At 45.8% G+C, this 22,456-nt stretch overlaps 1 protein-coding gene across 2 annotated transcripts in view; it reads right to left on the bottom strand.

The window, feature by feature from the left end:
* LOC139409426 (GDP-mannose 4,6-dehydratase) overlaps positions 1–22,456 on the bottom strand; it is a 240,687-nt gene that overhangs the window by 205,564 nt on the left and 12,667 nt on the right. Inside the window, exons 2-5 of one of the 2 annotated variants that reach the window (XM_071154570.1) lie at positions 11,136–11,180; positions 8,424–8,511; positions 8,068–8,088; positions 5,571–5,680 (exon numbers count right to left, since the gene is read on the bottom strand). In XM_071154570.1, coding sequence (XP_071010671.1) covers positions 5,571–5,680; positions 8,068–8,088; positions 8,424–8,511; positions 11,136–11,180 — 264 coding nt within the window. The remainder of the gene's footprint in view (positions 1–5,570; positions 5,681–8,067; positions 8,089–8,423; positions 8,512–11,135; positions 11,181–22,456) is intronic. The other variant, XM_071154571.1, reaches the window with a different exon arrangement.

Here is a 22,456-nt window from a genome sequence, read left to right as displayed (position 1 = left end):
AAGCACCCTAGGGTCACTCACTACTCATAAAGCACCCTAGGATCACTCACTACCCATAAAGCACCCTAGGATCACTCACTACTCATAAAGCACCCTAGGATCACTCACTACTCATACAGCACCCTAGGATCACTCACTACTCATACAGCACCCTAGGATCACTCACTACTCATACAGCACCCTAGGATCACTCACTACTCATAAAGCACCCTAGGATCACTCACTACTCATAAAGCACCCTAGGGTCACTCACTACTCATAAAGCACCCTAGGGTCACTCACTACTCATAAAGCACCCTAGGATCACTCACTACTCATAAAGCACCCTAGGATCACTCACTACTCATAAAGCACCCTCGGATCACTCACTACTCATAAAGCACCCTAGGATCACTCACTACTCATAAAGCACCCTAGGATCACTCACTACTCAAAGCACCCTAGGATCACTCACTACTCATAAAGCACCCTAGGGTCACTCACTACTCATAAAGCACCCTAGGATCACTCACTACTCATAAAGCACCCTAGGATCACTCACTACTCATAAAGCACCCTAGGATCACTCACTACTCATAAAGCACCCTAGGATCACTCACTACTCATAAAGCACCCTCGGATCACTCACTACTCATAAAGCAAATGTACTACTTTTATTATTCAAAAACGTTTAAAAAAAAACCAGTAAAATAGCCCAATTATTTTTCAAATACCATGATATAATATTTTGGCCATATCGCCCAGCCCTAAGTGAGATCACAACACATTACAGTGAATTAAGTTAGTAATGCAGCAAATGACCCTCTCACTCTCACACACTCTCTCTCACACACTCTCTCTCTCTCTCGCTCACACACACACACACACACCAAAAAAACACATTTTTAACTAAGGAAGATGATTCTTCTAAGGAAGAATTACAACACTGGTATTACCATTTTATATTTGTATTGCAGTTTAATTCATAGACTTACATTTAAGCTGTACGGTAATAGAGCTCAACCAGCTCATGGGCTAAGAATCAAGCCAGCCGCAGCCAACACTCGGAAGGAAACTCAAAACAAACTAGAAAATTACACAAACAACCTATTACGCCTCTTTAGTAAAGGAAGCCTTAGTGTGTATTGCACAAAGTGTGTAAGCTCTACACATCTACTAAATGAGCTTCTGTCACCATGTGTGTGTATGTGGATGAATGAGTCTGTACTGATGATAGACAAGAGGGGCCCTATCAAGGAGGAGACTCATTTGCGTCATACTGAATGCCATGCACAGCCTGACCACTAGAAATAGATGTTGGTCGTTAGAAAACGGTACTGACACCGTCGATATACTGTACGCCTTCCTCTGCGCTTTAAATCCTTGAGTGGATTCTGTTTTAACCCTGTAACCACGCAGAATTTATTTGAAGGTTAAATAAAATAAAATTATCCCTCCCTGCTGCCATCTATCTGTCACAGGAGGAACTAAGGTCTTACACTCAGTCCTGTAATGTACACTGTAGTAATAGGCCTTTCTCTATAGGCAAGTCTAGTACCTGAGTCAGACACACTGTCTGTCAATCATTAAATAAAAATCACTCTCATAGCGATTTACTAAAAGTAACTTCGCACCTCCTAATTACCAGAAAGAAAAAAACGTAAAAATGTAAAGTAAAAGTCAAGACAATGTTTCCGGGCTTAAAAATTAAATATAACATTTTTACAGATGCTGTATAAATCTGTCCCATAAAGTTGTACAAAAACAACCTCTCCCCTCATTTCAAATCACTGAGCACGGAAAGGACAGACTTGCTTATCTTGGCATGGAGCAGTCTATTCTTAATTTAAAGTTAACTTTCACCCTAGTGAAGCCAAGAAGCAACCTTTCAAAACATGCCTATAGGTGTCTCTGCCTTCCTGACTGCTCAGGGGCCGAGCTAGACTGACTGACCACAGTGAGTAGACAACAAGGGCAAATCAGGCCAGTCTGTCTTGTTCATGTAAGGAATAGAAACTATTTGTCATAAGCAAAGAAATCTCAATATAATCAAATTATTTAGGCACGGAATGAGGCAGTTTCTCACTCACACATACACACAGAGAGAGAGAGCTGAGCGTGCTACCGGAGGGGATGATTGGAGGATGGTAATGTAAACACCAATCAGAGCGCGGGTAAACCTAGCCAATGGGGTGTTAAGGGGAACACAACACAAAGCATTCTCCTCTCATCTCGCATAAAGCAGCTCGTATAATCACACATCACACTATGCCCAGGGTATGTTATCTTCAGCCTTGATTATCTGGGGTAGTGGGGGGCTGTAGTGATACTAGAACATTTAACTGTACCACGGTATAATTAAATAGTATACTTAGAGAAATAGGGAAATGTATAGATGGATTAAAGAACTGTTTCTCTGTGGTTAAACAACAAGGTTATTTGGCTCTTAAACCCTACTGTCTCCTCCAGGTCTACTCCCTAGGGTGCATTTTAGGATGCCCTCAAGAACAAAACAAAAGCAAATAGGCAATGACTTCCCAAATCACAGGTAATAGCCAGGGCAAATCCTCTCCTCACCGCAACCGGGAATCCCAAAGCAATGGATTCATTATAAAGTACACACACAATCACACACAATGCAACTTGGTACTATTAAATCAAATACTTTTACCAACACAGACGTCACATTACACAATATGACTACTCACTAGTCATGTGAAACATGTTGTGAATGTATTGTAATGTTTTAAATGTATAACGGCCTTCATTTTGCTGGACCCCAGGAAGATTGATAATGGGGATCCATAAGAAATACAACTACAAAGACAAACAAAACCAACAACAGTCGAGGCTTTTTAAAAGCCCTCCCAGATTTGAGGAAAACAGGCGCGGTAAACCCAGCCTTCAGTAAACCACTGGCGTGGGAGCTACTGTACAGTCAAGCCGGATGTGGGAAGAAGAAGAAAGAACAAGGGATAAAAGGAGCAGAGAAGAGTAGAAGGATGCTGATAAAAGAGGATGTTTTAAGCACTTTATTTTCTGTAGTATGAACTGCTGCTTATCTTAGCTGACTGAACGTGAGGCTGGCCCGATACACCACATACTGTACCCTCACTGGAGCGGAAACCCATCACACACTGACACTCACCACCCCCTCCGTGTCCCTCCCTCTCTCGCCACCCCCTCCGTGTCCCTCCCTCTCTCTCCACCCCCTCCGTGTCCCTCCCTCTCTCTCCACCCCCTCCGTGTCCCTCCCTCTCTCGCCACCCCCTCCGTGTCCCTCCCTCTCTCGCCACCCCCTCCGTGTCCCTCCCTCTCTCTCCACCCCCTCCGTGTCCCTCCCTCTCTCTCCACCCCCTCCGTGTCCCTCCCTCTCTATCCACCCCCTCAGTGTCCCTCCCTCTCTCTCCACCCCCTCCGTGTCCCTCCATCTCTCTCCACCCCCTCCGTGTCCCTCCCTCCCTCGTCACCCCCTCAGTGTCCCTCCCTCCCTCGTCACCCCCTCCGTGTCCCTCCCTCCCTCGTCACCCCCTCCGTGTCCCTCCCTCCCTCGTCACCCCCTCCGTGTCCCTCCCTCCCTCGTCACCCCCTCCGTGTCCCTCTCTCGTCACCCCATCCGTGTCCCTCCCTCGTCACCCCCTCCGTGTCCCTCCCTCCCTCGTCACCCCCTCCGTGTCCCTCCCTCCCTCGTCACCCCCTCCGTGTCCCTCCCTCCCTCGTCACCCCCTCCGTGTCCCTCCCTCCCTCGTCACCCCTCCGTGTCCCTCCCTCCCTCGTCACCCCCTCCCTCCCTCGTCACCCCCTCCGTGTCCCTCCCTCTCTCTCCACCCCCTCCGTGTCCCTCCCTCTCTCGTCACCCCCTCCCTCTCTCTTCACCCCCTCCCTCTCTCTTCACCCCCTCCCTCTCTCGTCACCCCCTCCCTCTCTCGTCACCCCCTCCGTTGTCACCCCCTCCGTGTCCCTCTCTCACTTCCTTTTCCCCTCCTCAGTCAGAGTTAATAATTCAGCTCCATACTACCGCCACTCTCCCCTGACAGCTGCATGTGAATGGCTGTTTTACAGTTGATTGGCTGTTTTAGACAGACACCTTTGGTCTTTTGTTCCTTCTCTGTACCTGACAGAGCGCCTCAGTGAGAGAAAACAATGCAACGGTGTTCAGACTGATGTTTTAACCATTCATATCAACACCCTATCCACACCTGCATTCACACAGCATCATGCATATTTCAAAAGGGAAGTTTCCAAAGTATTCATCCCCTAAGCCGGTATTTAAGATTGATATAACATTTATTATCATTTTATTACCATCATTATAGCCCCTGTCGACACATGTAGTCACACTGGTCATGCACATTTCAAATGGGAAGTTTCCAACTAATATATTTTAAATACAGATTGAGATGACAGAAGCGTAATAGTGACTGTAATAAACCTACTGTCTATCTAATTTTAGACTGGACACAGAGCTCAGAGCAAAGCCCTGTTATGGTAGATAGGGATAAGTATCTTAATGAAAACCCTTATGTTTGCTGTGTTTCTTTAGTGATTGTCTTTTGATGTTGCAGCTGGCTGGGTCCCTAGCCCTCCAGTGTCCGTCCACAATTCCCTAACTACTCCCTCCTAGCAGTACTGTTCTTAATGACTCTCTGAGGAAACAAGCACCCACTCAGACATACTCACACGAAAACACAGAGCGCACAAAAATACAGAGATTTAATAGACTGACTCACACAGGGCTAACTATTCCGGGTTTCCCTGGAAATAAAAAAATACAATGCTCTGACACAGAGAGAGGAAGTGAGGTAGAGAGATGAGTAGCTCCTGTGAATGATCTTTTCCTCTCTGGTGAGACTGGAAACGTCACTATGGTTTCCTGCTAGTAATCCAGAGGGCTCGTCTATTAGCCAGCCAGCGACTCAGGAGTCTGGGATGGCATAGGCTCACTAGTGAACAAACAAAGAAATACAGAAACTACTCTGTATGTATGTGTCCATGTCGGGTCCAGGAAGGATCGTCCACATAGGTGGTTTAGAGCAAAGTCATGGTCTCTCTCTCTCAAACATGCACCGCACGCACGCACGCACACACGCACACACACACAGAATGCGGTTCTTTGTGTTGTTCAGATCCCAGAGTCTGCAGGGGCAGTACAGAAGGTGTAGGCGTTACACAGGGTTCTCCTGGGATCCACTGGAGGAGATCTCCAACAAAAGGGACATTGTGCCACACGCACAGACAAACACACACACAAGAACCACTACATCCTGCCTCATCAACCCCAATATCCTCTCCAGATTTACAGCCCCGATTACCATGTTTCAGCTTGGGTTTCTAGGTTAACAATATTATGACCCACGTAGCAGTCAATACAAATGGAAAAAAATACACATAAAAGAATTAAAACATTCACAGAGGGAATTCAAACTCATTATGCCAAAAGTCAAGGCTATTTTTCCTATGCTCGAATAAACGTGAGGAAAGTCTTAGCACTAGACTGGAGCACATACCCCGAGCTAGCCTGGATTAAGAACTATCATGTCCATGGTGTGAATAAAGTATAATGTAAAGCATTGTGGAAGTAGATGTCCTACCTTGACGTGGCTCTGGGCTCCCAGGTTGTAGATTTCTGTAGGTTTGACCTGGTTGATGATCTTCACCAGGCAAGTGCTGTCTGTCAGGTCCCCATAGTGTAGCTTCATGTCTGAGAAACACACACACACACACACACACACACACACACACACACACACACACACACACACACACACACACACACACACACACACACACACACACACACTCTTACTAAGGGCAATAATAACTATACACCTCACCCAGGTACCATAAAGAGCTCACCAACACCACAGGATAAGTTATATATTCATTGTGTTATGTCAGGGTGAGGACACCTGTCAGAAGACAATGATAGCTTATAACAACTATTACAGATCATTACTGATCAAAAGCAAAACCTGGAAAGAACTAACCCACACCTGTTGAAAAGCTCGACATCACACTACCTGAAACAAACGTACAGTTTGAGTAGATGATACTACGTTAACGGGAAGATCATTTGGGTGGGTGGCCTTTGGGGTTTTCTGTTCCGGTAAAGTTGAGTGAATCTTGTCAGTTGACTGGATTCAAGCACTGGATTCAGTGAATCACTTCTCAATGGAGTTTTGCCTCATCTGGGCAAAGATGATCTGATTCACATGCAGTGGGGCAAAAAAGTATTTAGTCAGCCACCAATTGTGCAAGTTCTCCCACTTAAAAAGATGATAGGCCTGTAATTTTCATCATAGGTACACTTCAACTATGACCGACAAAATGAGAGAAAAAATCCAGAAAATCACATTGTAGGATTTTTAATGAATTTATTTGCAAATTATGGTGGAAAATAAGTATTTGGTCAATAACAAAAGTTTATCTCAATACTTTGTTATATACCTTTTGTTGGCAATGACACAGGTCAAACGTGTTCTGTAAGTCTTCACAAGGTTTTCAAACACTGTTGCTGGTATTTTGGCCCATTCCTCCATGCAGATCTCCTCTAAAGCAGTGATGTTTTGGGGCTGTTGCTGGGCAACACGGACTTTCAACTCCCTCCAAAGATTTTCTATGGGGTTGAGATCTGGAAACTGGCTAGGCCTCTCTAGGACCTTGAAATGCTTCTTACGAAGCCACTCCTTCGTTGCCCGGGCGGTGTGTTTGGGATCATTGTCATGCTGAACAACCCAGCCACGTTTCATCTTCAATGCCCTTGCTGAAGGAAGGAGGTTTTCACTCAAAATCTCACGATACATGGCCCCATTCATTCTTTCCTTTACACGGATCAGTCGTCCTGGTCCCTTTGCAGAAAAACAGCCCCAAAGCATGATGTTTCCACCCCCATGCTTTACAGTAGGTATGGTGTTCTTTGGATGCAACTCTGCATTCTTTGTCCTCCAAACACGACGAGTTGAGTTTTTACCAAAAAGTCCTATTTTGGTTTCATCTGACCATATGAGATTCTCCCAATCTTCTTCTGGATCATCCAAATGCTCTCTAGCAAACTTCAGACTGGCCTGGACATGTACTGGATTAAGCAGGGGGACACGTCTGGCACTGCAGGATTTGAGTCCCTGGTGGCATAGTGTGTTACTGATGGTAGGCTTTGTTACTTTGGTCCCCGCTCTCTGCAGGTCATTCACTAGGTCCCCCCGTGTGGTTCTGGGATTTTTGCTCACCGTTCTTGTGATCATTTTGACCCCACGGGGTGAGATCTTGCGTGGAGCCCCAGATCGAGGGAGATTATCAGTGGTCTTGTATGTCTTCCATTTCCTAATAAATGGCTCCCACAGTTGATGTCTTGTATTTTTTTTTAGGTATTTTTTTGTCTCATTTTGTCTGTCATAGTTGAAGTGTACCTATGATGAAAATGTACAGGCCTATCTCATCTTTTTAATTGGGAGAACTTGCACAATTAGTGGCTGACTAAATACTTTTTTGTTCCACTGTAATAGATACGGTTTATAATGATAATACACAGTAAGGAGATTGGAGTTTGAGTTCATAGTTCGTAGGTCAAATCAATGAAAACAAATTGGGGAAAAAAGAGCACAGTCATGACAGAGAGGGTGATTTAAAAGGCACATTGAATTGTTTGCTCCAGTGCCTGAAGATAAAATGGCTAATAGTGACATCATCAATGGCTGTCAGGTCTCACCAATCACATCTCTCTGTCTGAGTGTTCTGAGAATTTGAAAACTGAAATCTGAAAGCTTGTAAGAGAGATCTCAGAGAGTAAAACACCCCTTCACCTTAAGGCATACATATACGAGTGGCGCTAGAGAGCAAAATCCACGTCTGGTTTTTGATGTTAACGTGACTATTATCCCAAACACAGAGATGGCATTTTTCACCATTACAATTCATTTACTATTAGTTTTTTTCCAGTATTACAGTGAATGAGACAGCATCAACACCAAAAAGACCAACTAAAGAGGTATAATCAGAGTAGCAATAGTGGAGGCTACTGTTCAGAAGACACCCATTTTCCCATTTCAGATAACCAACCTGATGTTTGATTCTTTGTAAAATTACACTTACGGCCACCTGTAGTTCCATCCTCTGGTGATAATAATGATAATGAGTTAGAGGAGCTCAACAAACTTACAGCAATGCTGCTATCATTTTATCACTGCACATCTAAGTAGCAAAAATAAAACTGGGCATTTTAGTATGGCAACGTTTTTAGTATGGTTCATATTTTCCTAGTTCGCTAGGCTTACCCCAACTTAATTGTGAACTTAACAATACCTTATACTACAAAATCATTTTTATTGTTTTTATAAGAACAGTACTGTATATGTAGAGTATATAAAGAGAGTAACTTTAAAGCTCCAGCTGAACTGTAACTAACTAAAGAAGAGTTGAAAGTCAGAAGGTTGAAGGTCAGTACTTACTTCCCTCAGTGTGTGTCTGGGGGTTCTGGTACAGGTGCTCAATACGACCAGTGTTGAAAGAGCTGGATCTTCGCAGGATACCATGAACCTGCAGGGGGGGAATACACACTACACAGTCAACACATACACAATACACACAGTTTTACACAGACATAAAATAGTGTGTGTGAGTGCTCTAGGCAGCGGTTGGAACGGGCTCAGGGACACATTTTATTTTTTCCAAGGAACAGAAATGGAACGAAAGTGATCCATACTGTTCTAGAACAGAACCATTATTTCAAAAGCATGTGAACCGGTTAATAAAAATGTTATTTTACGTGCCAGGCCCTTTTTTCTAGTCCCACAACAAATGCAACAAAGCGCCTATGCAAAGCCCTCACTCGGTCACTGACAAAATGATTCAAAATCTTTGCAAGCGTGTGTTTAGGCTACCTGCCCCTCCCCCCTCTGAACCATAGGCTACTGTACTGACGTTACCATAGGCTACTGTACTGACGTTACCATAGGCTACTGTATTGACGTTACCATAGGCTACTGTATTGACGTTACCATAGGCTACTGTATTGACGTTACAAGCTTGATTCAGAAGATAGGGAGATATTTTTTTATTAGCTAGAGAAGAAGGGATGAACTTTTTCAATGCTAGTTAAGGATACCATCGCCCTAGTTATCACGTTTCATGTTGGATTGATTTACTGCAAAAAAAGGTAAGATGTGTTTTTTTTTCTGGTGCCGCTTTGCACACACAAGCTTGTTGGCTAGCTAGCTCAAAGGACATTCAAAGTTCCTCCATAGAAGCCGCTCCTCCTAGGTTTAATTCTGTGGACCTAATTCATATAATGTCATAACAAGATGTCCAGCATTTCAAGCCTCCTCCTAGCTTTCTCCCCACCTGCAACATTTTTGTCGCATCTTGTGCCATAGGCTACACTTGTCTGTCCATCACGCATGGAAACAACTTGCTTGCCTGCTCTGACGGCACTGATTGGTGAAGTCATTTAATGAGCGAAATGTAAAACACTTGATTTCACAGGTTAAATAAAAAAGGAACAGAAAGAAAGTAAATACACCGGCACTTGTTTAGAGGATCAAACTTTATTTTGCTGGTCGGAAAAGTGGAACGAAAAAAAATAAATAGTAGTTCTGTTCAGAACGAAACGATTGAAAAATTATTTTGGTTCCAACCCCTGACTCTAGGAGATAGGTTTGGATTCATTACAATCTCCAAACATTCTCCTTCCCCATCTCCCAATCTACATGTGAGGGAGTAGGGAGGTGGTTTTGGGGGAGTTCTGGGGATGCATAGGAAGCTCTGTTGTGAAGAGATAGCTGGGGAACTGGGGAGCACATTACTAAGACGACATTGTGCCCGGACCACACTTCCTTTATTCACTCTCCACTTCCTGCCTGCCTGTCCGTCTCTCTATCATCCCCCCTCGCAACGAGTCCCCAGTCTGGAGCCTGGAGCAGAGCCACTTCCTGTGGTGCCTGAAGACACTTCCTGTCCACTGTGGGCTGGTTCCACAAGAGCAGGGCTGGTATGACTGGGAGCACATTACTGAGAAGACATCGTGCCCGGACCTCACTTCCTTTATTCACTCTCCACTTCCTGCCTGCGCCTCGTTCATCCCCCCTGATTGTGAAGATATCGGCTATTTTGAAGAAGGCTTTACGTGCAATGATGGTGATACGTGGTTGTTTTACCTACCTTTGTTAAATGTCCTAATTGAATTTCACTCTGGATAAAAGCATCTGCTAAATAAAATATGTAAAAGTTGGGGGCGGGGGGATACTGCTAACCATCCAGGGAAAATTAAATAATTCAGCTACTGCAGAGAAAACAGATCCAGAGCTAGACCGGAGAGTGTGGGTATGTTTGTGTCTGATGTAAATTAGTTTTAAGAAGTCACAGAAGTCACATAGCAAGAGTTTTAGCTACGTACTCCTATTCAGTCAAACTGTGTGACCAACAGGCCATGTTGACTTTGATGGAGCTGTGCTCCTGAGAACAGTGCGTAACAGCAGCAGGTGAAAGTGATGAATGACCTCGCTCCTGGCCATATAATAACAGCCATTTCCTGGTTAATGGTCTGACCCCGAGGTTAAAGGTCAGAGGTTAACAGAGCCAGTGTCACACAGAGGTTACAAAGGTTACAGGCAGGTCCAAAATGATTGGCACCCTCGATAAAGATGAGCAAAAAAGACTGCATAAAATAAATCATACAAATACTGAGCTATATTATTGCATGCTCCAAAAAAATATACTAAGACAATTGCACTGAGCCTTTTTCACAAATGTTTTTGAGATTGGAGAGAATAGTGCTTCATTTCAATGAACACGTGTGCCCTGTTAAAAGTTCAAATTAACTTGCCTAGTTAAATAAAGGTTCAATTTAAAAAAAAAATATATATATATATATATATATATATATATATATATATATATATATATATATATATATATATATATATATATATATATATATATATATATATATATATATATATATATATATATATATATATATCTCTGATGTGACTGAGGTGTGAGTCTGCCTGTCAGTCTTCTCTCGACAGCTCTGTTTGGAATTCGGATAGAGCTTATCTAGGGAATGTGTGCGTGTGTATAGCAGTGTGGATGTCTGGAGCACAGAAGAGAGAGGCAGGGTGTGTATCCCAGTCTGGGAGCCTCTCACTGGGAGTCTCTCTCACCTCATAGCCCTTCTCCAGCAGGAACTCAGCCAGGTAGGAGCCATCCTGAAACACAGACAAAACACACAGGTCTGTTAGAGAGCAACACATGCATGACTGTGTGTGTTGGAGTGTTTTCACCCATTCAATAAGGTATTGTACCCATGTAGCCTAACTTCTCTTCTCCCCCTCAGACTGCACATTCTGGAACATTCCAAACCAGTCATGGCATTCCCTCTCCCTAACCTCCATCCCAGTCTCCTCCACCTACCCACACACAACCCCACCCCCCCAACACTTCCTCTCCAGGTCTGGGGGTGATTTGGCCACAGACCTCTGGCCATCCAGACCAGAGGGGAACATGTGAGGAAGAAAGTTGGAAGAGAAGTAGATTTCAGTCTACCAACCAAGGCTAAGCAATGTTGGAGTAAACTGGTCCCAGATCAGTTTGTGCTGTCTTTCCAACTCCTAATGACAACAACCATCACGAGGCCCCAGCCTGGGTATAGACTCCATGGGAGCTGTGAGCTAAGGATATAAACATAGCACACCAACCAAATATAATTCAAATTAATTTATCAGCCAAAATTGCCAAGGTTAGAGGTTCCAAGACTGTTTTATTCATTCTATTTCTATGGTCCACCACTCAAGTCAGAGGGATGTGTAGCTCATTGTGTATCATGGTTAGGTTAGTGCAGCTAAGCACTGTCAGAAGAGATCAGTATGAAACCTCACTCATTATGGGCCGTCTACCACAGTTCAGAATAGACCAGTATCATAGGATGGAGTTCAGTGTAGTTCAGGTGGAATCAGTGGTCACCACAGTATGAAGGATCAGCTCTATTAGGCCCCTGCTTTGGCAAGGTGAGTTCACTGTGGTTCACTGTGGTTCAGGTAGGTTCACTGTGGTCCAGGTGGGTTCACTGTGTTCCAGGTGGGTTCACTGTGGTCCAGGTGGGTTCACTGTGGTCCAGGTAGGTTCATTGTGGTCCAGGTGGGTTCACTGTGGTCCAGGTGGGTTCACTGTGTTCCAGGTGGGTTCACTGTGGTCCAGGTGGGTTCACTGTGTTCCAGGTGGGTTCACTGTGGTCCAGGTGGGTTCACTGTGGTCCAGGTGGGTTCACTGTGGTCCAGGTGGGTTCACTGTGGTCCAGGTGGGTTCACTGTGGTTCAGGTAGGTTCACTGTGGTCCAGGTGGGCTCACAGTGCTTCACTGTGTTCCAGATGTGTTCACTGTGGTCCAGGTGGGTTCATTGTGGTCCAGGTGGGTTCACTGTGGTCCAGGTGTGTTCACTGTGGTTCACTGTGGTTCAGGTGGGTTCACTGTGGTTCAGGTGGGTTCACTGTGGTTCAGGTGGGTTCACTGTGGTTCAGGTGGGGGTGGGGGCTCTGGCTCTTTGGTTCTGGGTCTAGCTCTATGGAGGGTGGCACTGAAGCATGACTAAGCACAGCCTGACTTGGTAGTTGGTACCCAGATATAGGTTGGCACTGCCAACCTGGCACCACACCAGCCTGGCACCACACCAGCCTGGCACCACACCAGCCTGGCACCACACCATGTAGCCTCTCCCTCCCCAGGTGCATCCCAAATGGCACCCTATGCTTTCCAGGGTCCTGGTCAAAAGTAGTCCACTATATAGGGAATAGGGTGCCCTGTCCCCCGGGTCCTGTCATGTTTTCCTGACCCTGTGCCATTCAATGCCCTGTCCCCGGGGTCCTGTCATGTTTTCCTGACCCTGTGCCATTCTGTCCCCCGGGTCCTGTCATGTTTTCCTGACCCTGTGCCATTCAATGCCCTGTCCCCCGTCCCCTGTCATGTTTTCCTGACCCTGTGCCATTCAATGCCCCGTCCCCCGGGCCCTGTCATGTTTTCCTGACCCTGTGCCATTCAATGCCCCGTCCCCCGGGTCCTGTCATGTTTTCCTGACCCTGTGCCATTCAATGCCCCGTCCCCCGGGTCCTGTCATGTTTTCCTGAACCTGTGCCATTCAATGCCCCGTCCCCCGGGTCCTGTCATGTTTTCCTGACCCTGTGCCATTCAATGCCCCGTCCCCCGGGTCCTGTCATGTTTTCCTGACCCTGTGCCATTCAATGCCCCGTCCCCCGGGTCCTGTCATGTTTTCCTGACCCTGTGCCATTCAATGCCCCGTCCCCCGGGTCCTGTCATGTTTTCCTGACCCTGTGCCATTCAATGCCCCGTCCCCCGGGTCCTGTCATGTTTTCCTGACCCTGTGCCATTCAATGCCCCGTCCCCGGGTCCTGTCATGTTTTACTGACCCTGTGCCATTCAATGCCCCGTCCCCCGGGTCCTGTCATGTTTTCCTGACCCTGTGCCATTCAATGCCCTGTCCCCCGGGTCCTGTCATGTTTTCCTGACCCTGTGCCATTCAATGCCCTGTCCCCCGGGTCCTGTCATGTTTTCCTGACCCTGTGCCATTCAATGCCCTGTCCCCCGGGTCCTGTCATGTTTTCCTGACCCTGTGCCATTCAATGCCCCGTCCCCCGGGTCCTGTCATGTTTTCCTGACCCTGTGCCATTCAATGCCCTGTCCCCCGGGTCCTGTCATGTTTTCCTGACCCTGTGCCAGTGTCAAACATCAACGTGCCAAATGAATTACGGAAAAAAACATGAAGAGTTGGTTTAATGTTTGAAAACAAGAGGCTCTTTTGAGGCCGTTTTAGTCCATAAACCCTGGCCTCACCGCTCGGTTTCCTGTTATGGGGAGCCAGGGGAGGTGGGCAGATGCATACACACACTATCTGAACAGCACACCCAGTGCTCCCAGTGAGGCCCTCTTTAGACCAGAAAAGCCCCCCCCCCCCGATCTCATTTTGGGCCAAAACACCATAATCAGACAGCTCTTCAGCAACTAGGTCAAACACAAATTCCATTGGTCAGAGAGGTGACAGTTGGGTCAGAGAGGTGACAGTTGGGTCAGGGGTCAAGGGATTAGAGGATCTGACTGATCTGTCACTGAGTATGTTTACATGCACACTAATAATTCAATATTAAACTAATTATGGCAATAGTCATGTAAAAACAACTCTGCTTGTCTATACACGCCGATTAAAACATCTGGTTTTCTGAGCAATCTTTAGAATTATTAGGACATGTAAACAGCGTAATCTGTGTTCCAGCAGCGTCTGTGATATGGCCATGTGCCAGCACCAGCACCAGAGCCTCCCTCTTATGTTATTTTGATTGGCCATTTTCTGCATTTATCTAAATCAACAGGTAGCCTGATTTCAGATGTGTCCATGTAAACAGGATTATTAGAGAAATCGTGCTTCTTGCAAAGCATGTTTTTAAACAAACTATTATATTAATCTGACTATCCACAATAATCGTATTATTGTGTGCAGTAACCATACCTACTGCTATATTTCCCTCTGGATGGGAAACTAAGTGAACAACATATGCATCTGTGGGAGTCTGATTAGTGAATAACGATACATTCTGTTCTCAGGGTGCAGTGTGTAAGATACACCTGAAGGGGGTGTGAGTCATGTACAGCAAACCTGTATCAGACAGGTCCAGTGAGATACTGTATACCCCAAACCAGCCAGCCAATCACAAGCCCCAGGTGTATGCCACGCCCCACGTAGTGACAAGGAGACAACTGAGTCTAGCCCAGGGGGAGAGCAGTGCTGCCAGATGTACTTCCCATGGTCCTCTGGCAGGGCTGTGTCAGAAATGACACCCTATTCCCTACATACATACTTTTGACCAGAACCATATGGACCCTGGTCAAAAGCAGTGCAATATATATGGACTAGGGTGTAATTTGGGAGGAATCCTCCTGTTCCAGTCCAGGACCACAGTTACATAGTACAGACCTGAACCTGATGAGGTGTTATACACTATACTGTCCAATAGTGAGATACAGAGGAAATAGAATAAGAGTTTCCCTTTACACACACACACACACGTCAAATTTTCCTTGTTTTACTATCCTTGTGAGGACTTTTGGAATCCAAAAGGATAGTGCAGTTAGACAACACACGCCCACAATCCAGATAGACTTTGTGTGTGTGTTCCAACTAAAGATTCAACACACTACCTAACTAGCCAAATGACCAATGCAGAGGCTTGCCAAACCAATCCAAATGTATGAAGTATGTTTGCTATGTTAGCTCATCAGCAACACCTTTAAGTCCACCATTAGATCCAAAGCATTGACTTGGCATCGATGGTCAAAGTGAAGGCATAGTGCGTGAATTTGAATTAGTGAAAGCATGAACAAAACATACTAGATTATTTTATCAAGGTTCTCTTACATTGGTAAGCAATTCCAACTCCCATGATTCCTTCCAGTACAGTATTATCCATTGCCCACATCCCACTACCGATTACCAACAACAATGATAGTACAACTGTACAACTAGACTGAGATGCTATGGGAGAATGTGATGCATTAGCAAGACCCAGTGATTGTGTTTGTTATGACTATATAAACATGCCATGCCTCAGTAGAGAAAGAGAGAGAGAGAGAAGAGATGGAGGGGGAGAGAGAGAGAGAAAAACATGACAGAGCAGAAATAGAAAGATGGAGAGACATAAACCAGCTCCCGATTGGCACAGCGCTCTAAGGCACTGCATCTCAGTGCAAGAGGCGTCACTACAGTCCCTGGTTCGAATCCAGGCTAAAACACATCTGGCCGTGATTGGGAGTCCCATAGGAAGGCGAACAATTGGCTCAACGTCGTCTCGGCTTGCCTGGGGTAGGCCGTCATTGTAAATAAGAATTTGTTCTTAACTGACTTGCCTAGTTAAATAAAGGTTAAATGAAAAAAATAAGCGATGCTCCATAGAAAACGAGTATGGCTCCCCCTGCTGGCTTAAGATTGAAATAACAAGGCTTTATTGCAGGCTCTTTGTGACTGGACTCTTTTCCAAGTAGAAGCTATTTTACATTTATCTAAGTTATGCATGAGTGTCAAATATATTGGGGATGTAGAAGAATAGATGTACAATATGTCTGTACAGAGACAGCTGTAAAGAGGTTTGTTTTAGGGTTAAGGGTTGGGGTTAGGGAAAATAGGATTTTGAATGTGAATAAATGTTTTGGTCCCACCCTGGATAGTGTGTGTGTGTGTGTGTGTGTGTGTGTGTGTGTGTGTGTGTGTGTGTGTGTGTGTGTGTATATTAGGCATGCGATGCGTGTGTGTACACATAGAGCGTGCTTATTTGTCATTGTGTATAAATAAATCATTTTAATGTGCTTTCTTTAGACCAAAGAGAGAGGCTGCCAGACACACCACTGGGCTGCAATTAGAGCTGATAGACTTACATGAACCTGCAATCACAGACCACAGGACACGTAGTGTAGAGTGCACAAGCTCACACACATAGACTAGGTCCAGGACGATACCAGTATCAGATACTCGTTAGTATCGAAAACAAAGCTGATTTAACTTGTTTAGGAAAGCAGCCCTAATGTTGGAAACATTATGTTGTCATCCACAGTCACATGTATTTATTTACCCAGCTAAGGCACACAGTATTTCACATATAGCAGGTTTTTAAAGGACCAAAGAGTTCAGTCTTCATCTGCTTTCATTTTTGCCATGGAAAACATACTGCGATACCGGCATCATCACAGCCCTAACAGACACACACAAACACACTCAGACAGAGAGTAAATGAGCACGATATGCATACAGTATTATCTTGGAGTGAGCACTATCCTGATCCTTTAGCCCAAACCAGGCATTTCACTGTAACAAACGACTGACTGAGCGCGTGCAGAACTACTTGACATACTCCAATGTGTTTCTGTAATCAGTGAGGGAGCTCTGATGGCACTTCCTGTCCTCACAGGAAATCCATCACTTTACGACTTCTCACAGCGGGGCGTGACAGACATGGCCCTACTGGGCCCACACACACAGCTACTGTTCACACACACACCCTCTCTTATTAATACCTTGACTTCTATTTCATATTCATGGCAGCAGGATATAGAAGTGAACACCTATAAGGACATAAGCTCATTCTTGGTTAGCTTAGCCCGAGACTCGCTACCATAAAAGCCTCACAAGGCAAGTATATGTCTGGAAGAGACTGATGCCAGATTCACACTATAGTGATGGGTGTAATATTAGATGTTTTACATGAACCTTTAACCAGCTCGGCTTGGCTATATAGCACCAATATGATGTGAAGATTTAGACCTTAGGATCTGCTCCCACATATAACATTTTTTTCTTTCTTTATTGAATCCTGTCAGATCTCCAGATAAATCTCCTTCTGAGGCAGATTCAGCCTTGGAGGGGCGATCAGGAGCGATTACGAGCAACGGAGGAGGGATCACAGAGGAGATGTGCACGGATTCTTCACTTTATGATTATTATTCCTGGCATTCCGACAACCTCTCAGTCCCCCTTGTGTGGCTATTACTGAACGCTGTCTTTGGAACGGGGGGGGGGCAGTGTATCAAATGCCCACAAAGAAATAAGGAGAGTTTGTAGGATGTAGGTTGCACATCAGAAAGGTTGTGAGGGTGTATCAAAACACAGTGTTGTTTTCCTAGACAAGTTTTTTTTTAAAGCAGAGTAATACCCCAAAACAAAGTAAAGGCCCATTTTATTGCTGACCAGAGAGAGAGGGGGACGGAACCCGGCCTCTCAAGTCCTCACCTCCCCCCCCCCCCCCCCCCCTGTCCTGTACTCATACTAAGCCATCCAGCGGAGAACACAGCAGAGTGGACCCCTTGCTTTGGCACTGAGGTGGTCACCTATAACTCACACTCCAGAACATTCTCTGACCCCTGCAGCTCAACCAATCACAGTAGCCTGAGGTCCTGAGGCCACCACAAGACAAATAGCAAAATGTTTCGGCCCTCGGCCAGTCACAATTTATGAACAGTAGTTAGCCTGAAGATTTATGGTATCGTAGCAACCTTACGACCCCACCAGTGTTAGGGAACCCCCCTCTGAGTGTGAGATGGTATATCCAGATGGTATATTCCTGTATGGATATTCCACATCAGGGACAAGGGCCTCAGTATTCTACTGCCCTGTTAGGGGGGATATATATCACAGAGACTGAAGGGCAGAATAAAAATGAAATAACACTGTTATTCTTTGTTTTCTGTTGGAGGGGGAAAAGTAGGAGAGGGCCAGGGAGTCTAGGGACAGAGAGAGGCAGGGAGAGAGATAAACAGAGAGAGAAAAAGGAGAGAAAAAGAGGGAGAGAGCAAAAAAGGAGCAATAGAAAAAGAGCGAGAGAATGAGAGAAAGGGGAAAAAGAGAGAAAGAGGATGAAAGGAGAGAGAGCAGAGGGAGAATGCCACAGGAGCGCCAGGTGGAGAGAGGAATGTGAGAGGTTGGAAATTACTTTCCAAGATCTGGGAATGGGATGGCTCTGTGTCCAGGGAGGCTTCTAGGAAGGCTGAGGATTCAGGAAGGAATATCTAGGTCAAGTGACATCAACTATTCCCAAACTTACTACCATCTCACTAATGCGGGCATACACTACACAATTTTGTCTTCCCAGACAAATTCTAATGATCAGGGTGAAATGTAATAAACTTGCACTAGGATCAGTACGTCGGGATTCGGGTAGTTTGAGCTGGTCAAGGACTCACCGATGATGACTGTTCCGTTCTCCAGACCTCTGTCGGATGACCCGATCATTTTCAGACATTTTGGTCGTGCATCTTGTAGTATGAGCAGTGCTACGACATGATTGGGCAAGGACTTCTGCCAATAGCCAATGAGCACCAAAACAATGACGGCAAAGAAGAGAGTAACAACAGAAAGCACTGTGTGGACCGAGGTGATGAAGACAGATTGGTGGAGCTGTGGAGAGAACACAGCTGCCTTGTCAATATTAAAAAGGTTTATATAAACCTCCAACTTCCTCTGTAGAATAGAAAGTCCATAATATCCACGTCTGCCCAACCATTTGCGGGTCCACATTCCACACCTGTCTCTTCGGGATCAACCAGGGAATCACTGTGTAATGTCCTGTGGTTGAGGATGGACGAAATGAAAGATTTGGGACAAGGAAATCAGGAAATGTGAGCACGTCCAAATTGTGTAGTGAATGCCCAGCATAAATGCCCACACAGACTGGACGATTCTAGTCTTATACCACGATTCTGCTGTCCCAGACAAAATTTCTACTTCGTGGGGAATTTCTTAGGTTGTAAACAATTGTTGGACGTCTTGGCTCGTTCAGTTTGACAGGGTCTAGGTCTACGGATTCAGTACCACTACGTCTTGGCTCGATCAGTTTGACAGGGTCTAGGTCTACGGATTCAGTACCACTACGTCTTGGCTCGTTCAGTTTGACAGGGTCTAGGTCTGCGGATTCAGTACCACTACGTCTTGGCTCGTTCAGTTTGACAGGGTCTAGGTCTACGGATTCAGTACCACTACGTCTTGGCTCGTTCAGTTTGACAGGGTCTAGGTCTGCGGATTCAGTACCACTACGTCTTGGCTCGTTCAGTTTGACAGGGTCTAGGTCTGCGGATTCAGTGCCACTACGTCTTGGCTCGTTCAGTTTGACAGGGTCTAGGTCTGCTGATTCAATACCACTACGTCTTGGCTCGTTCAGTGTGACAGCGTCTAGGTCTGCTGATTCAGTACCACTACGGGCGGTCGTAGTCTCCGACAAAGATCTGCCAGTGTCCGAAGTGTAGCCTTTCTCGTGAAGTATGGCTGGTGTTACAAGCCGATCCTGGTGACTGGCCAATAGGAACATGGCCAGCACTGAGTATATTCACAACAAACATTATTGTGGACAGTCAGATTAATACAAGTTAGATTTAAACAGTTACAGTATATGCTTTGCAAGAATAATTTCCCTAATAATCTTGTTAATTTGATTCTGATTTCAGAAATATAAAGTTTGTAGCCTATGTGAAAACTACTAAGATTCATACTTTCAGTTTTTCTGAACTCACTTCACTTGTGCATAAGAGATTGCACTGGTGATGCTGGCGCAGGTCAAATACACCACAGCAGGTGACGTAGCCTACATCGGCTGACGAAGCTTTGTAAGCCGATCGCAGAACCTGATGCCAAAATTGAAGCAAATCGTACAATCTGGCCAGGTTGATATCAATATTTGTATTTGGTAACATGTGATGTAATAATGGTAACAGACTGAATCTGACGTAGTGTGGAAAGGCACGAGACATAATATCCTACTATACTATATAGTCAAACACATACACACACCTGACAAACACAGCTTGAACCATATTAAACATTATAGGCATAGGCTCGCTGTACATTTCCAGTCTGGAAAAGCTGGGTAACAGGAGCTGTTCAGTTTGACTTCTACAAGGTCTGACTGGGCTTACCAAGCTGAGCTTGGTCAGGTGAGGTGAGGTCTGAGCCTGTGGATCAGGGTGGTGATAGGTAGAGTCCTGTTGTACTGTAGAACCTGTGTGGACAGGAGCAACAGAAGAGCCAGTTACAGCTCTGCTCTGTTAGCAGCCTTGTTCCCATCTGCATCACCTCACCCAGCTAAACTCCAGACCATACCTAACACACCACCCCTTCACTCCTCTCTCTAACCCACATACATCCACCACCCCTTCACTCCACTCTCTAACCCACATACATCCATCACCCCACTCTCTAACCCACATCCACCACCCCTTCACTCCACTCTCTAAGCCACATCCACCACTCCTTCACTCCACTCTCTAAGCCACATCCACCACTCCACTCTCTAAGCCGCATCCACCACTCCTTCACTCCACTCTCTAAGCCGCGTCCACCACTCCTTCACTCCACTCTCTAAGCCGCATCCACCACTCCACTCACTAAGCCACATCCACCACTCCTTCACTCCACTCACTAAGCCACATCCACCACTCCACTCACTAAGCCACATCCACCACTCCACTCACTAAGCCACATCCACCACTCCACTCACTAAGCCACATCCACCACTCCACTCACTAAGCCACATCCACCACTCCACTCACTAAGCCACATCCACCACTCCACTCACTAAGCCACATCCACCACTCCACTCACTAAGCCACATCCACCACTCCACTCACTAAGCCACATCCACCACTCCACTCTCTAAGCCACATCCACCACTCCACTCACTCCACTCACTAAGCCACATCCACCACTCCACTCACTAAGCCACATCCACCACTCCACTCACTAAGCCACATCCACCACTCCACTCACTCCACTCACTAAGCCACATCCACCACTCCACTCACTAAGCCACATTCACCACTCCACTCTCTAAGCCGCATCCACCACTCCACTCACTAAGCCGCATCCACCACTCCACTCACTAAGCCGCATCCACCACTCCACTCACTAAGCCACATCCACCACTCCACTCACTAAGCCACATCCACCACTCCACTCACTAAGCCACATCCACCACTCCTTCACTCCACTCACTAAGCCACATCCACCACTCCACTCACTAAGCCACATCCACCACTCCACTCTCTAAGCCACATCCACCACTCCACTCACTAAGAAACATCCACCACTCCACTCACTAAGCCACATCCACCACTCCTTCACTCCACTCACTAAGCCACATCCACCACTCCTTCACTCCACTCACTAAGCCACATCCACACTCCTTCACTCCACTCACTAAGTCACATCCACCACTCCTTCACTCCACATCCACCACCCCTTCACTCCACTCTCTAAGCCACACACAGAAGACCAGTGTGGTGTATGGTAGAATGGCTACACTGGGCAGTGCCCCCAGTCCAACACCCTGGCACTATGGAATGGGTTGGCATCTAAGGTCTACCTTTTGAGGGAGATGGGGGAAGGAGAGATAGAGGGAGGAGAGATAGAGGGGAAAAGGGGAATGTTCAGGTGCAAAAAACAAGCATTGACTCAGTTAGCTCAAAACTGAGCCCACCTCTTCCACTCTCTAACTCACACAGGCTCCACTGTGTCCTGACTGGGCACATAAAAAACAAGTGAGAGAGAGAAAAAAAAAGAGGGGATGAAAAAAATAGATGTTGACATTTTAGTAGTGAATAACAGGATGTGGGTCTAGGTCATAAATGGAACTGTTTTTTTTTCTTTTTCTGGAGTCCACACACACACACACACACACAGTCCATGTCTGGCACTGGAGAGCCCACACAGACACCCACCGACACACCCACCCACCCACACCGACACACCGACACACACACCGACACACACACACACACACACACACACACACACAGTTAGGGTCTGGGCACAGTTCTGCTGCCTGATTGGTTTGAGCTAATGCACGTGTGTTGATGATTCAATTATATCAGGTGCACACACACACACACGGTTTATTCAGACATAGGCTAGTCATTCATAGGGAGGAAGAAAAAAAACACTTTGGAC

The sequence above is a fragment of the Oncorhynchus clarkii genome, chromosome 5 (genome assembly GCF_045791955.1).
Source record: "Oncorhynchus clarkii lewisi isolate Uvic-CL-2024 chromosome 5, UVic_Ocla_1.0, whole genome shotgun sequence".
Classification (NCBI taxonomy): domain Eukaryota; kingdom Metazoa; phylum Chordata; class Actinopteri; order Salmoniformes; family Salmonidae; genus Oncorhynchus; species Oncorhynchus clarkii.
Note: the sequence above shows the minus strand (reverse complement) of the source record. Positions and strands in the feature narration are given on the sequence as shown.